The 16,974-nt window shown below is 48.7% G+C and overlaps 1 protein-coding gene across 11 annotated transcripts in view; it reads left to right on the forward strand.

The window, feature by feature from the left end:
• The window catches only part of MEGF11 (multiple EGF like domains 11), a 366,564-nt gene that overhangs the window by 182,585 nt on the left and 167,005 nt on the right, over nucleotides 1–16,974 (forward strand). The window contains exon 1 of one of the 11 annotated variants that reach the window (XM_067029618.1): nucleotides 9,376–9,425. The exons of the other annotated variants lie outside the window; for them this stretch is intronic. Within the exon in view, the coding sequence (XP_066885719.1) occupies nucleotides 9,413–9,425 (13 nt within the window). The 5' untranslated portion in view covers nucleotides 9,376–9,412. Of the gene's footprint in view, nucleotides 1–9,375; nucleotides 9,426–16,974 lie in introns of those variants that run through there. 11 annotated transcript variants of the gene reach the window in all.

Consider the following 16,974-nt stretch of genomic DNA (forward strand, 5'->3'; position numbering starts at 1 on the left):
GTGGGGCTGGCCGCCGAGTGGGCGGGGTACACCGGCAGCTCCTCGGGGAATTCTCTGCCAGGAGCCCAGCTGAAGGCAAATCCTTCTCCTTTGGCTCATTTCCCTTCAGTACTCACAGATGAGCCTCTTTCCAGTGGCACATTTTGCGATCAATGGTTGGTTAATGTCATGGTCTTATTAGATTTCCAAGGAGTCCTTGATTGGTGTTGAAGCCCAATTTTCTTCCTGCGTTGAGCTGGGATAGTATCTTTTTGCGTGTGACTTGAGTAGGTAACATAGCTAAGCTGATCCGGTAGGGGTCTAACCCCCGTCATTGACCCATTTTTGGGAGCCACCTCCCTGTTCCCTGTCCCATAGTAACTGCAACGGTCATAACAACATGGAGAAGGAATGGTGGGTCCACGTTGGCCCAGTGTGGTGCTCTTGCCCTTTTCCAGTCTCTGCTGGGGTGGAAACGTCTAGTTATGGTCCTTTTTTTCCAAAGGCCTTGACTGGAGCCTCTTTGTCTACCCAGTACATGGGAACATACCAGCCAAAGCTAGCTATTGGATGTGGTTTGGTTTGGGCCTGGGTGGTTACCTGGCTTGGGGAGACCAGGATCTGTTTGGGGTGCTCCAGAGACTCTCTCCAATGTGTTGGGACCTCCAGTGACTGTGGTAGCCTCCTCCTTCCACCTGTTTCCCTGCTTTGAGGTAAGTCATGCTGGGCCAACAGGGCAGGGACTCCTCCAGACAACGAAAAGTACACCTGAGGAACACGTGAGTTAAAGGAATGTGTTCAAGCAGTCTTTCTGTGAACTCCAGGAAACATGCTGGCCGAAATGTTTGAGAGCTTTTCCCCACCTTGTCTGTGCTTTGTCTCGTGTAACTTTGCCTACAATTAATCTTTGATGGGGTACGATCTAACTTGGATTCTGTGAACCTGCTGGGACAGGTCTGCTTGCTGTTGCCAGATTATAATGTCAAGCGCAGTCTGTTGGAGGTTGAAATACAGCCTGAGTCCCAGGAGTCCTGAGTGCATATAAACCACCAACCAGTGCAAGTGTGTTTGGTGCTCACTGTTTCTGGACTGTGATGATTGGGGGGCCTGGAGGGTTTTTCAGACAGAGTCTGTCTCTCAGGGTTTCCTTCCGGACTAGTGAAAGAAGTGGAAGGGAGGCGGCCCTTGATCAATGGGAGTAGGGAGTTTAGAGTAAATCTTGCCCCTGGAGTGTGTTTACCAAGCACGTAGCCTTGTAACTCTACAGTATAAAACCGGGCTGCCCGGGCTTCCCTGGTGGCGCAGTGGTTGCGAGTCCGCCTGCCGATGCAGGGGACACGGGTTCGTGCCCTGGTCCGGGAAGATCCCACATGCCGTGGAGCGGCTGGGCCCGTGAGCCATGGCCACTGAGCCTGCGCGTCCGGAGCCTGTGCTCCGCAAAGGGAGAGGCCACAACAGTGAGAGGCCCGCGTAACGAAAAAAAACCAAAAAAAAAAACCAAAAAAAAAAAACGGGCTGCCCAATTTCCACTCCCAATTCAGTCATCAGACTTGGTGCTGAGCAACCCACAATGTTTCTTCAATAAATCCACCCTCATGGGTTCAAGAATCACCAGCTCTGCATCTACTCAAGGGCATGTACTACTAAACCCTCAGAAAGTCCTAAAAGATAAGTTCCAACCCTCCTTTAAGAGACGGCAGCATTGAATGAAGGGAGTTCATCGATTGTCATTCTCAAAATCATCTGTCTCTAGCTTAAGACCAGGGCTGGGTGATGGATCTCTATGGCCCTCCTTGCCATGTCTGAACTTTCTCCCAAGGAGCTCAGTGAACAAGACCACAGACTGTGTGTGGGAAGAAGGTCATCTTAGAGCAGTTGATAATAGCCATTGAGACCGCACAGAAGAAACCAGAGTCCCCTTCCATGGGTCAGGCCTTCAGGTATTAGAAGACAATGATCACTTCCCACCCCACTCAATTTTTATTCTCCAAGCTCCTTTGTTTCTCACATGACATGGTCTGAACTGCCTTCCCCATCTAGTTTCTCTCCATTGGCTATGGCCTTTGTCCCTTTTAAACGACCATTCCTCGATCTGACCACAGGTGCAGGCTTGTATGGAAAAATTACAATAGAGCTAAGTACTCTCTATTGAATTTTCCTGTGCGCTAGCACTCTATTCATCTTCTCATTTACTCTTCACAACAACCCTATGATGTGGGAATTAGCCCCATTTTACAGATGAGAAAGTTGAAGCACAGAGGGGTTAAAGAACTTCCAAAAGGCCCATAGCTAGTAAATGATGAAACTGGGACTGTTGATCAAGTGAAAACCTAGGTCCTAAGCCTGAACACATAATTATTATGCTCTCCTTCCTTCTGGATGCTCAACCTCTGTTAATACAGCCTGAGGTTGAAATAACTCTTTGATGAGAAAACCTAGTTGCTCACAGGGGAAGGAAGGATCTGATTGAAAGATGTGGCCCTGAGATATTGTCATGGAGACAGATGAATCAGCCATGGGACGCAAATTGTGATTATGTTTACTCCAAGCAATGTGACCCTGTTTGCTATTGTGCCATTGGACCCCTGTCTGTCTGTGTGTGCTCTGTGGGGCCTGTATCCATGGAGATGGGTATCCTGATGAGCACAATGTGTATCTCTGGAGATTTCTGAATGGGATCTGTCATTTGCATGTCTAGACATGTGACATCCTTGCAGGGAAGCTTTGATTTTTGCTTAGTTAAAAGCATCATTCTTGTTGGTGTTTTCTTCTGACTCTAAAATCGTACCTGTTCATGTTAAAAAGGAAGTTCAAACTGCACCAGAAGTGTAGACAAAAAGTTAAACCCACACACCCAGTGATAACCAATTCTGGCATTTGGGTGCTTGCCTTTCCTGTTATTTCTCTGCACATTTGTTCTTAGAGTTAGATCTGGACACAACTTTTATTATTTAGATCAAATGTATGTGCTATTCTGTAACTTATTTTTTTTAATTCAACTGTATGTCATACACTCGTTTCCTTGTCAAGAAACATGAATCTCCCTTAAAATTTTTAATGGCCTTATAGAATTTCATTCTATGGATTACTAAAAGTGTTTAACCTGTCTCTTGCTGATGGACTTTTAGGCTGTTTCTGATTTTTCACTATATTAGGCCCACTGTCCTTTATCAAAGATCCTTGGGGCCTGTTGGTTTCAAAATTTAGATTTTTTCAGAGTTCAGGAAGGTATATGGTGACTATATCATATATGACATATGCCTCCAGTGGGGTTTGGTCAGCACCTTGGGATGAAACATAGTAATATTTCTGAAGTGACATATAACTGATCACATCTAGTGATATATAGAAGATATTTAACCACAAATCAGTTCCACGAAGATTTTGCCTCTAAATGTATTTTGGAAAATTAAAAAATAATTTCTTTGTACTCTTTAGAGATTTGGGGGTTGTTGACATGTGAATAAGGGATTGTGGTCCTGTGTAAAAATGCTGCAGTGATTCTTCTCGTGCATGTATCTTTGCCCACGTGTCCCAGTTTCTTCTTAGGATAAGTTCCTGGAAGTGACAGGGAGGATTATAAAGATCCATCATCCTACTGCCTGCCCCTGCCCTGCCCTTTGTGGCTGCCAAGGAATTTATGACTTTGATAGACATGAAGGGGACAAATCCAGTAGTAGGATGGGGTGGGGAACTCTTCATTCTTTTATAGACTTATAACCCTGTAGCCTAATTTCTTGAAGGCCTGGACGAATTTCTTTCTGCTCCATAAAGGAAGTGAGGTGATGCTGATTTGCCTGGTGGGTAGACATGTCAGCTATCGTGGATAATGCCAAGATATTAGATGGACCAATATGGGGAAATGGAGTGGCTGCATGCTTGGTCATAAACCTCCATCTTATATAATAATGAAGAGTAAAAGGATGAAATGTCAATTTACACTGAACAAAGACGACAGAGTGACTCTTATTAAACTGCACTAATCTCACAAGTGGAGATGAAAAGAAAAAAAACGTTTTGCTATACTGAATATCTAGCTTTTTAAAGTAATTAGGAATAGTAAAGCACTGACAATGATTGAGATAGAAACATTATTCATAACTTTTATTTCCACACTGGGCAGTGGTCCAGTGGATTTCATTTATGAGGGTTCAGCTGTAAGGAGAAGGACATGAGCCAATTCCTAAATTAAATATGCCCTATTAACTTTTATAAATGATATCCAAGAATCAGCTTGGAAATTTCAGCCTCCATTGTATTATTTAATTACTGTATTTCTTGGGTCCCGCTTCTCTGGTCCTCTGCCTCCCTCCCATGGTGATTTGCAGTTTGGGTTCTGGCCTAGAGAATGGCATTTTGGTTTTGGTCTGAGGCCTCCCCGAAGGGCTGGGGTAGACATGGAGAGAATCCCTCCCATTTCTCCATAGTCTCCCACATTCTTAGATTCCACTGAACTGGTTTTATCCACACAAACAGAGTGCGGGAGAGTAAAAGTCCGCTCCACAGCCTCTTACTATTTGTTGAAACTGTCCCCCCTACCCACACCCCAGCCCTCCAGGCCTGATGCTCAGCACGAGACAGGACTGTGGAGCAGGCCTGAGTAATGAATGCAGCAGGATCCAAGTGGGGCCACCACCAAGAGTAGCTTCTGCCCAGTCAAATGTGTTCTTATTTTTTTTTTTTTTTTTTTTTTTTTTTTTGGTGGTAGGCGGGCCTCTCACTGTTGTGGCCTCTCCCGTTGCGGAGCACAGGCTCCGGACGCGCAGGCTCAGCAGCCATGGCTCACGGGCCCAGCCGCTCCGCGGTACGTGGGATCCTCCCGGACCGGGGCACGAACCCGCGTCTCCTGCATCGGCAGGCGGACTCTCAACCACTGCGCCACCAGGGAAGCCCTGTGTTCTTATTTTGAATGGTGTGTGGGACCCCTGGCTGACTTGGCTTTCAGCTATCCTTGCAGATTAAAATAAAACATTTACCAGCTCAGAAATATGCTTATACTCCTAAACTAGCCAGGGACCGTCTAGGTCAGTCCTTTTCAAACCACGATATATGTTTGCTAGAGATTTGTGTGTGGGGGGTGTGTGTGTGTGTGTGTGTGTGTGAAAATATACATAACAGAAAATTTAAAGCGTACAGTTCTGTGGCAGTAAGGACATTCACATTGCTGTGCGGTGACCATCATTATCATCCACGACCAGTGCTTTTTCATCTTCCGCAGCTGAAACTCTATACCCATTAAACACTAACTCCCCGTTCCCCACTCCCACAACCACCATTGTAGTTTCTGTCTCTAAAAATTTGAATACTCTAGGTACCACATATAAGAGGGATCATACAACATCTGTCCTTTTGTTACTGGCTTATTTCTCTTAGCATGATGTCTTCAGGTTTCATCCATATTGTGGCATGTGTCAGAACTTCCTTGCTTTCTGAAGCTGAATAATATTCCATTGTATGTACATATTATACTATATTTTGTTTACCCATTTACCCATCAACGGAAACTTGGGTTGCTTCTACCTTGACTACTGTGAATAATGCTGCTATGAACATGGGTGTACAAATACCTCTTCAAATTCCTGCTTTCACTTCTTTGCATGTATATCTAGAAGTGGATTTCTGGAGCATGTGGTAATTCTATGTTTAATTTTTTGAGGAATCACCATACCGTTTTCCACAGAGTCTACATCATTTTACATTCCCATCAGTAAGGCACAGCGTTCTAATTTCTCTTCATCCTTGTCAACGCTTGTTAATTTCTATTTTTATTTTTTATAATTGTCATCCTAATGGGTGTGAAGTGGCATCTTATTGTGGTTTTGGTTTGCTTTTCCCTAATCATTAGTGATGTTGAGTCTCCTTTCATGTGCTTTAGTGGACATTTGTGTATCTCCTTTGGAGAAATGTCCATTCGAGTCATCTGTCCATTTTTTTTTTTTCAACTGGGCTGTCTTGTTGTTGGTGCTGAATTGTAGGTGTTCTTTATATTTTCTGGATGTTAATCCCTTATCAGATAAGTGATTTGAAAACATTTTCTCCCATACCGTGGGTTGCCTTTTCACTCTGTTAAGTGTCCTTTGATGCACAAAACTTTTAAATTTTTTTAAAAATTAATTAATTTATTTATTTTTGGCTGTGTTGGGTCTTCGTTTCTGTGTGAGGGCTTTCTCTAGTTGTGGCAAGCGGGGGCCACTCTTCATCGCGATGCATGGGCCTCTCACTATCGCGGCCTCTCTTGTTGCAGAACACAGGCTCCAGATGCGCAGGCTCAGTAGTTGTGGCGCACGGGCTTAGTTGCTCCACAGCATGTGGGATCTTCCCAGACCAGGGCTCAAACCCGTGTCCCCTGCATTAGCAGGCAGATTCTCAACCACTGCACCACCAGGGAAGCCCAAAACTTTTAAATTTTGATGAAGTCCAGTTTATCTATTTTTTGTTGCCTGTGCCTTTGGTGTCATATCCAAGAAATTATTGCCAAATCCAGTGTCATGAAGCTTTCCCCCTATGTTTTGGTCTAAAAGTCTTATAGTTTTAGCTCATGGAATTAGGTTTTTGATCCATTTTGAGTTAATTTTTGCATATGGTATAAGGTAAGAGTCCAACTTCAGTTTTTTTGCATGTGGATATCGAGTTTTCCCAGCACCATTTGTTGGAAAGACTTTTGCTAATGATTCTTAAAGCTATAGAGTTAAAATTTTGCACCATGTAATGGCACATTAGTTACCTGAGAAGTGACTTAAACTTTGCTCCTTAGATTAAAACAAATACAGAGGGCTTCCCTGGTGGCTCAGTGGTTAAGAATCAGCCTGCCAATGCAGGGGACACGGGTTCGAGCCCTGGTCCGGGAAGATCCCACATGCCACGGAGCAACTAAACCCGTGCACCACAACTACTGAGCTTGCGCTCTAGAGCCCGCGAGCCACAACTACTGAGCCCATGTGCTACAACTACTGGAGCCTGCGCACCTAGAGCCCGTACTCCACAACAAGAAAAGCCACCTCAAAGAGAAGCCTGCGCACCGCAACAAAGTGTAGACCCCACTCGCCGCAACTAGAGAAAGCCCGCATGCAGCAACGAAGACCCAACACAGCCAAAAATAAATAAATAAAATCAATAAATTTATAGAAAGAAACAAACAAATACAGACTTGTTACAGAATTGAATGCAGAATTGGCATTTATTTTAAAATGAAACAAAAAATGTGATCACATGAGCCTTTGGTGGACCTTTTGGGGCTATGCTGCTAGGCATCCCTGGAGACAAGGTTATTTTAGGTGCAAATATTGAGAAGCAGTGGGAAAGGCAGAAAGACCGTAACCTGATTTAGATCTCTCAGGGCTGATGACTGTTTACAAGATGGTTTATAGAGGGATCAGCGTTTCAAGCCCTTTTCCTACCGCATTCTTGGGGACTCTTCCTTCCAGAGTGCTGGGCTGTCTGCAATACCCCCAGAGTCCACCTCTGTGCTCCTAGGCTCTGGAATGGCATAAGAGCTCTGATCCAGCCCACAGTACCTCGTCTTGGGGGTCTCGGGGTCTCTGCGTCTTTCCACAATGCTCAGTGCTGTCCTACCAGGCTGGGAGTCACATGACCCCCATATTGCTGGGGCTTGGGCATCCTGTTTTCCTGCGGCTCTCTTCACATATATGAAAGCATATGTCCACATAGTCCTGGAATGGAGTGCTAGGCAGTATAGTCTGGATCCCAGGACCTAATTTCTGGTCCTGGAGAGCTCATGATTTAACTTGAAACCCTTGAAGCAGGAGCTGGGAGGGACCTCAGAAATTGTCTGATCGACTTCTTCCATTTATAGATGGGCAAACTGAGGCCCAGAGAAGGGAAACTACTTGCCTGAGGTTACCCAGGGAGGTAGTGGCAGAGCTATAACTTGATCCTGGGTGTCCTGACTCTCATGCCTTTTGTCTCTCGCCAGCTGCTCTGGGAGTTAAAGGCTGGAGTTGTCTTAGAGGCAGATGGGTCTCATTACACCAAAACAAATGGGTCAAGTTATTCAACAGCCTCAGTGCTGGTGATCTAAAGATTCGGACCCTCCTGAATCCTTCTCTGCCCAGGTTCAAAGGCCAGACTCATGACTCCAGGTCAGGCCAGGGCACTGAGGTCAGTGACTTCCAGAGGGGTCGACCCTGCCGTCTGCGTGGCTTGAAAAGTACATTAGGGGGAGGGTCCCATTCTCAGGGGCCCCTGGGCACACTTCTCACAGACAAACCTGGAGACGTGACAGTCTGGAGGCAAAGGACGTAGGGGCAAAGCAAAGGTATAGGGTGCGGGCCAGGGCTCCTGCCTCTGTCCTGGGGCAGATGAAGGGGTCCAAAAGGAGATGGGCAAGGCCGGGTGGGGAGTCAGTGGACTTGGCCACACTGGTCTGCTGGGAAGGGCCATTGCCAAGATTTTGGGGCTCCTTCCCAGCAAGAGCACGGAGACTGAGCCTGAGTAAGGAGAACTGACGAGAGAGGGTCAGAGAAGAACAAGAGGGGGCCACACGGTCTGAGGAGGAAGGTGAATACAGATTCCTGCTCCTACCGTGTACAGATGCTTCACATAGATGATCCATTTACTCTGCCAGCAGCCTGCCATGTGTGTTACCTCCATTTCTCAAATGAAGAAATCGAAGCTCAGGGAAGTAGAATAACTCCTGCTATTCACTCAGCTAACAAGCATCAGCTCTGGGATGAGAACCCAGCTCTTGTGTTCTTCCCACAGCTCCATGCTGCCTCTGAAGGGATGAAGCCAGCTTCAGGTCCCACCTCTGCCTGGGTGACCCTAGCTAAGTCCTTCCCTCTCTCTGAGCCTCAGGTTTCTCATCTATAAAACGGGAAGGTCAGCATGGATATTCCAGGTCTAAAATCCCACGATGCCATGTTTCTGGAAAGCTAAAATCCAGCATCATCTCACCTGATCAAGGGCCCTCGTGACCTTCCTGACGTGGACCTCTGGGGGAGGGAGTCTGCTCTCCCCGCCATCCCACTCCCTCCCACGCACAGCCCTCTTGTGATTCTCTCTTCTTTCCAGGACCTGAAAAAGGGGTGGGGCGGGACAGCCATGGGTGGGGACAGTGACTCACACCCTTGCCTCCCCCAGGTGGGGAGGCCTGGGGAGCCTTGGCTGCCTCATCTGGGAGGAGGCGCAGAGGGGCATCCTGCCAACCCGGAGGCCACAGCTCGCTCGTGGTTGGCTCACTACACCAAGGCGGCTGTCAAGGTTAAAGCAACTTCAGATGAATCGCCACAAAGCAATCTCACTGGCTGTTCCTCGCGTGCTGCTCTGCCCAGCCCGCGGCCCTCGCGGAACCACCTGGGCTGCCTCCTGCCGGCATCTGGTGCGCCTCCCCGGGATGGAGGGCTCTGTGTCAGCGCGCACGCTGGGGCACAATCACCGTGACGGGGACACAAGGGGGCTGTGGACACGGCAGCAAATGGTTTTTCCAGGTCTGTGCGGAAGAGGAGCTGCTCTTCACCCCAGAATTCTAATTTTGAACAAAGGTATTCAGTAGCCAGGGCTAGCAGTTCCACTGGCTCTGTGTTCTCTGTCCCTTGAGTTAGTTCCATTTAAGGCGCATTTATTGAGCACTGCGCAGAGGCCCACGCTGCTGGGGTTGCAGGGCTGAAGGGGGGGATTAGGATTGAGGGGGGCACGGCCCCCATCCTTGGGGGACCTTCGAACAGAAGCCAGAGCCACCAGTACAGATAAGAGGGAGGAGAAGTTGTTGGTAGAGAGAAAGCTCTGGCTTTGATGGGAGGGGGACCTGGCTGGCTCAGGAAAGCCATCATGGGAGGGAGGAAGGAACCAAATGTGTGCTATACCCATTTTAGAGGAAGAAACTGAGGCACAGAGAGGTTAAGTGGTGGCCCAAGGTGCCACAGCTGGTGAGCATCAGAGCTGGGTCGGTCAGACTCTTTCCACAGGCCGTGCCGGAGTAGGGGGGAAGGTGAGAAGTGTGAGTGCCAACTCAGTTATGAGGAGCCTGTGATAGAGGCTGAAAGAGACCTTGAAGAGGGTTAAGAGACGTAAACCCAGCCCCGTCCCATGTCCTGGGGGCTGGGGGCTGCAGGGGAAGGGCAGCAACAAGGTAGATCTGCCGGCCTCTCTATCTCTCTGTCCTCGACTGTCACCTCCCCCCAACCCCTGCCTCCCTCTTGTTGAGACGTCCCAGCCTTGGCTATGCTCTGGAAGCCTGTGGTTTGTTTCCCCCCCGCCTCCAGCGTTTGTTTCTTCCAAAAGTGCCTCCCAGGAGAAATGGGAAATGAGAGGGAACAGATGCCGGGGGTGCCCTGCCCTCACGGGGGCCTGGACCAGTGTGAGGATGAGGCTGGGCAGGGGCCAGCCGGTGGAGACCCCAGACCACCCTCCTTCCACCCTCGGACCGGGGCATTCTCTTGTGACGCCCACCAGGAAAGGAGGGGAGACCTGCTGCGAGCCCCCTTCCCAGGTCCAAGGGGGGCAGGTCATGGGGCAGAAGGGGGCATGGGGCCACTGCTTGAGAGGGGGCGGCCTCTCAGGGTGTCACCCCTTCTCCATCTGCCCTGTCAGAGCAGGGGAGATAATGGGAGCAGTCCCGTCTGAGTAGGGTCAGGGCTCAGGCAAAGCCCTGGCACACGCGGCCTTTATTGTACCTGAAAAAGCCAGAGGCTGGATAGAGCCTAGAGTCCGTGTGTGAGCTGCGTGTTCAGGGGGCGCTGTCGTAGGGGGGAGGAGGGAGGTACATTCTGCCCAACCCAGCTCTGGCCATCTGGCTCCCTGAGAACAAAATTAATAAATAAATGACATGCAGTGAGTCTCAAGGACTAGGAAAGGGAGGAGGGTGGGAGAACCTGCCTAGAATGTAACAAAAGCAGAAGAGAGGGGGAGCAGCCAAGCTGACACCATCGTGAGGTCCTGGCAGGCAGCGCTGCCGCCCCTCTGGACCCCGCTTGGGCATGAAAAGGACGCTGTGCAACACTCCCCATGACACACACGCAGGTGCACGCGTACGCACACGGCCTGCGCTTCCAGACGGGGCATGTGGGCTGGGTCTCCATGGGAAACAGTTCCTGGGGGGAAGGGGGAAAGGAATCACAAACTGCTCCTCAGCCGCGCCACCCACCAGCGCCCACCAGCCTGGAGGACCGGCCTGGAACTCTGACAGGGAGGGGGAGGGAGGGGGTGCATCTTCTTTGGAGCCAGAGGGCCGGCTGATGGCAGGTCCCCCTCCCTGAGACCCCTGCCCCCAAGGACTTCGAGTTCCTCCCAGTCAGCCCAGAACTGCTGTGTGCCGGGCACCACGCTGGGGGTGGACATGATTACCTCATTTCATCCTCCCTCCACCCCGTGAAGTGGGGATTATGACCCCTGTTTTGTGATGGAGGAAGCCGAGGTCCAGAGAGAGTTAGCCATTCTCTGAGGTCACCCAGCTAGCTGCTCCTGAGTGTGTGATCTCTTCGCTCGGGCATATTTCTACCAGAATTCGGAGCTGTGGAGGAGGTGGCTTTTGAGGCTGAATGGGAGAGAGGTCTGGGCTATGCTCCTGCTTAGATTCTCTCCTAACTTCTATCCAGCACTTACTACACACACCGTCCTATTCATTATTAATTATTATTACTATTTCCATCTTTCAGATGAGGAAACTGAGGCTCAGGGAGGTTAAGTACCTGGCCCAGAGGCACACAGCGAGTAAGTGGCAGAGCCGGGATTCAAACCCAGGCAGTCAGTCTCGGAGACCACACTCACGACTCTGGTTAACACTTCTTTCCAGGGCTCTCTGCCTTCCTTCTCCAGTCCTTCCCACACTTCAGAGGTGGGGAGGCAGCTAAAATGCAAACCTGGGCCATGTTACTTCCTTGCTCCCCTCTGCCTGCCAGGAAGTGCCCAACTCCTTGGCCAGGCCTTCAGGGCCCCTCTGGGTCTGATGCCTGACAAGCTTTCAGCCTTATCTCCCCCACCCCCCTCCCCCCTTTCCCTCTCTCAGCTTTCCTTTATCCACTGACCCATTGCTCTTCTGCCTTCAAAGCCCAGTTCAGATGCCGCCTCTGCTATGGCACTTCCTGATTCCCACAGGAAGTATATGTACTTGACTGCATATGTATGGCCAGTGTGGTCTGCGCCACCCTAGACGTTTATTGTTTGATTGCACGTTTGCTATCCTCCCAGCCCCTGAGACCTCTCTGTGGCAGGGTCCAGGTCTTCCTTGTCACCGTGACCCCGGGGCCCTGCACACTGCAGTTACCGGTGGGCACTCAGCACCGTGCTGACTGGGATCCAGTGGATTTGCTCTTCCATTTTGTCATGTTTTCGTTCTTTTCGATGATGCTCTAGTGGAGGTACTTGGAACAAGGAAGAGTGGGGCTCTGGGTTGGATGTTTGGGAGAATTCAAAGCCACGTCCCTTGATCTTCCAAATCTCCTCACCTGTCTGTGCTGCCCAGACACATGCCCCCAAGGATTGTGATGGGAGACCAGGAGTTGGATTGGTCCTTCAGAGGAAGCAGAGATCACAGCTAGCTGGAAAAGTGGGAAAAAGGCCAAGAAGGCTGGGGAACTAGAGCTCAAAGAAGGATGAGATTTGAAGTTTCAATAGTCCAGTATGGAAAGAGAGGGCATTCCAGGCACAGACCCCCAGAAGCAAGGGTACTGAACAGTGAGCAGGTCTGTGTGGCTAAAGCAGAGGGTGCCTAGTGCAGAGAGTGGGAGCCAGGCTGCACCCAGAGGCCAGGCCAGGTGGTGTGGTGTCCTTACCTGCAGCGCGATGAGCTTGGACACGAGCCCATGGGCCATGGGCCATGGGGAGCCCCTGAAGGCTCATTTTGCATCAATTGAGTCTGCATTGTGGAGTGGTGGAGCAACTTTTAAACTCTTTCTTAACTAAACTGTGACCAGATCTGGTAAGGGAACAGAGGGCATGCTGGAGGCTCTGACCTGCCCCTCCAATCCTGGCTAGTCCCTCCAGGCCAGCTGAGCCGTGCTCTCCTAAGCCCTGTCCCTGACTTGAGGCAACTGAAGCAGGCTATCTAGGCATTGCATGGAAGCAGATTGGATGTGGGGATGGGGCAGGGGAGAGACCGCCGTGACTGAGTTAGTGAATGGATCTGGGCAGGGGCTGACCCACAGTGGTCAGGTTGGATATATTGATACCCTTCTGCCTTCCTGGCCAGAGCAGGGGAGGCCGATGTGATAGCCAGTGGGATGTCCAGGAGAAGCACCTAGAACAGCCTTACCGGCTCCTAGGACCTCTGACTCCCAGCCTGCTTCTCAGGGGCAGCCTTGCTCTCCCATCCTCCAGACCTCAGACACCAGTGGGCCCCAAGGCAGGCGGCAACTGCCCAAAAGTGCTGCAGCAGCAAAGGCTGTGGCAGAACCGGGGAATCTGTCACCCTCTAATAAGGAAAGCCCGTTCTGGCAGCCTGGGTAATAGGCCTCAAATTGAATAATTAATAAAGTTATAAAAATATGTCTACTATATGGCCAGAATAATTCAGCCCAATTAGAAGCAATTGTTTCTTGCAATTAATGCCACTCGTTTTTCCTTGTGAACAGCTCTTAGCACCAAGATAGGATTTTTAGGTTCGGCTGCCTACTTGAGGGGTTCTATTAAGACCAAACTCTCCCCTAGGGCTTCTTTCAATTGAGGAATATCCATCTTTCCATCCATCTATTCATGCCTCTCTCCAACCATGTATCAATTTGTCCATCTGTCTGTCCATCATTCCATCTGTCTATCCATCGATTCATCCCTTCATCCATTTCCTCCAGCCATCTGCCCATCTACACATGCATCCATTCATTCATCCATCTATCCATCTACCCATTCATTCAGCAGATAATTCTTGAGCCCCTTCCATGTGCCAGACACAGTTCTAGATCCTGGCATGTGGAGATGAGTAAGACCCTGCCTCTGCCCCAAGGAGCTCCCAGTCCAGGCAAGTGAACCTTTGAGTGATGCAAGCTGTCATTCCTGTTTCGGGTGGAGGTCAGGGGATGTGGGATCCAGCTCTGCCCTGGCCCCTGCATTCACTGGCCTGGATAAGACATTTACTTTTTATGGTTCCATCTGTAAAATATGAAGAATCACTGTGCCATTGTGAGCTCACAGGGGTGACAGGAGTCAAGATGCTTGGGGTCACATGTTGGAGACCCAAGTTTGCTTCCTGGAACACTGGGCATAAGTTGAATTCTGAGTTAAATCAACTCATACTTTATAGGCATCCACAGGAAATCCTTCCATAAAGCCAATGCTCTTTTTGTGGTGAAGATGCCCTCTTTCTGATTTCTCTGCCTGGACATTGAGACTTTTTTTTATGGTATAGCAAAACCATGACTCAATTCACTAAGTCTCCACAGAGCCCTTGTTGTAAGCCCAGCACTGTGCTAGATGAATCTGATAGAATTATCTAGTCAGTCATATTATGGTCATCAATTATTTATTAGGGGCCTGCTTTTTTCAGGGCTCTGGAGATGCAGAAAGACCCAAGCTTTCACCCTGCCCTAGAGTTGCCCTCTCTGATATAGGTTCCCTTTTGCCTCTTTGTGAATCAGGATATCAGAGCTGGCAAAACAAAGTGAAAAGGCAAGGTATAGCCTGGGAGAAGACATTCACAGCACTTGTAATCCATAAAGGATTAGTATCCAGAATATTTTTTTTAATCCTATAAATCAGTAAGAACAACCATTCAAACACTGGCAATAATATAAATGTGCACTTCACAGAAGAAGGATATTTTGATGGGCAATAAATATATGAAAAGATGTTCACCTCGCTGGTAATCAAGGAAATGCAAATTAAAACTAAAAGATGCTGCCTGTCACACCCAACAAATTGGGGAAAATCAATTTTTGATAATACCAAGTGTTAGTAGGGATACACGAAAAAGTGGACACATATGCTGCTGGTGAGTGTGGGAATTGGCAGTACCATTTCAGGGAACAATTTGGTAATTTTATTTATTTATTTATTTTGCGGTACATGGGCCTCTCACTGTTGTGGCGTCTCCCATTGCGGAGCACAGGCTCCGGACGCGCAGGCTCAGTGGCCATGGCTCACGGACCCAGCCGCTCCACAGCATGTGGGATCTTCCCAGACCGGGGCACGAACCCGTGTCCCCTGCATCCGCAGGCAGATTCTCAACCACTGCGCCACCAGGGAAGCCCTGGTAATTTTAAGTAAAGCTAAAGCCAACCCCATCATACCACGTTTCTCAAGCATTTTTTTTCTGCCGCAACCTATTGTGTCCCAGCACATACACACGCACACACTGTTATTTTTAAATCTCTTCTATTTAACTTGTTAAAATGGTAGTTGTGACCCTTTGTATTGATTTCATGACTTTCTTCTGGGTTACAACCTACGATTTGAAAAACTGTACTCCAGAGAACCTCTCCAACAAGTGCATCTGAGCATCATTGTTTGTAATGGTGAAAAGCTGCAAGTAACCTAGCGGTCCCTCAAGAGGGAAATGAATAAACTCTAATATATTTATACAATGGGATCTCCATAGCAGTTAAAAGGAACTAACTAGTGCTATACATGTCCAGTCAGATGAATCTCAAATATATAATATTGAGTGAAAAAGGCACGTTGCAGAGGGCTACATACATACTGTATGATATAATTTATATGAAGTTTTAAAACATGCAAAATAATGAATATGTTATTTATGGGTACATTCAGATGTAGTAAAAGCATTAAAACAGACATGGCTGTGATAAATACCAAAGTCAGGCTACGCAGGGAGGGAGGTGAAAGGGATAGGGAGTAATGCATGAGGCGTCTCAGCTGTGTAGTGTTTTATTCTGAAATAAAAATATCTGCAGCCAAAATGGGGGAAATTAAGATTTGTCTGATGAATATACTGTTTTAATTTTCTCTACATTTTAAAATATGCTTGAAATATTCCACATGCAAAACAAAAGGCTTCTCCACCTGTCCAGCCCCCAAGTTCATATGAAGAAAAAAATGTGTTACTTCATGTTAAACTTACTTGCTCATTTCATTCAATTTGGTTTACTAAATGTTTATGAAACACCTCCTTGTGGGTCTGACATTGCCAGGTGTGAGGTGTGGAATAGGCAGGAAGGTGGGGTGGATATTACAAGGGAAAATTTGGGGGTCGGCAAGGGCATAGGCTGCCCTCCCATCTTGTCCATAAAGACCAGGTTAACACACATGCCACAAAATGGAGCCCAAAGGTTAAAGCCTGTGTCTTCCTGGGGAATCAGGGAGGTCTCCCTGGAGGAGGTGAAGACTGAGATAGGCCTTGAAGGATAGACAGGGATTGACTGGCGAGACACTCAGGAAAGGAAAGGAACCTTGAGTTCCAGAAAGCTCTGGGTCTGCATGAGAAAGAAGAGGTGACAGAGCAGCTCAGGCCTCTGAACAGGTGTGCTGCAGCTCAAATGGTGAAATGCACCCCTGATGGCAGCGCCCAGCAGGAAGTAGACACATGGAGTGGAGAGGTGGGTCTAATTCATCACGGGGGCTGAGGAGGGCCAGGGTCCTGGAGGCTGCAGGAAACTGGAGACAACTTGCCTGCTACAGAAAGGCGCTGCTGCTGCTCAGGGCCAGCCCACTGCATTGCCCATCCTCCAACGAGGGCCCTAGCAGGGAAGAGGGGGATAAAGCTCTGCTGAGATCCCAGACTTCAAATTTATTTGACCAGCTCTCAATAAGTTTCTCATGCCAGAGGCCTCACTATCCATCTCTGGTGGACTGCCCAGGAAGTGTCTGTCTTTGATGGCTTGGAGACATGTCCACAGGTCTTGCCAGGAGGCGAGCCCCTAAATCTTCCTCTGACTTGCTCCCCTCCTAGTAAATCTGAATAGTTTAAGATAACTCCCTCCAACCTTGAGGCTGGTGCCAACTTTGTGTCATCCATCAGGCCTGGCCGATTTCTTATTAAAGTTCTGCTGTTCCCTTGGAAAAGTCGCCATCTTAAATCAAAGGGCTGATAGGACAGGGGAGAGACAGAGGAGCTGGAGTTGGTGGGGCGACGGCAGGTCAAGAAGATTA

This window comes from Kogia breviceps, chromosome 3, assembly GCF_026419965.1.
Source record: "Kogia breviceps isolate mKogBre1 chromosome 3, mKogBre1 haplotype 1, whole genome shotgun sequence".
NCBI lineage: Eukaryota > Metazoa > Chordata > Mammalia > Artiodactyla > Physeteridae > Kogia > Kogia breviceps.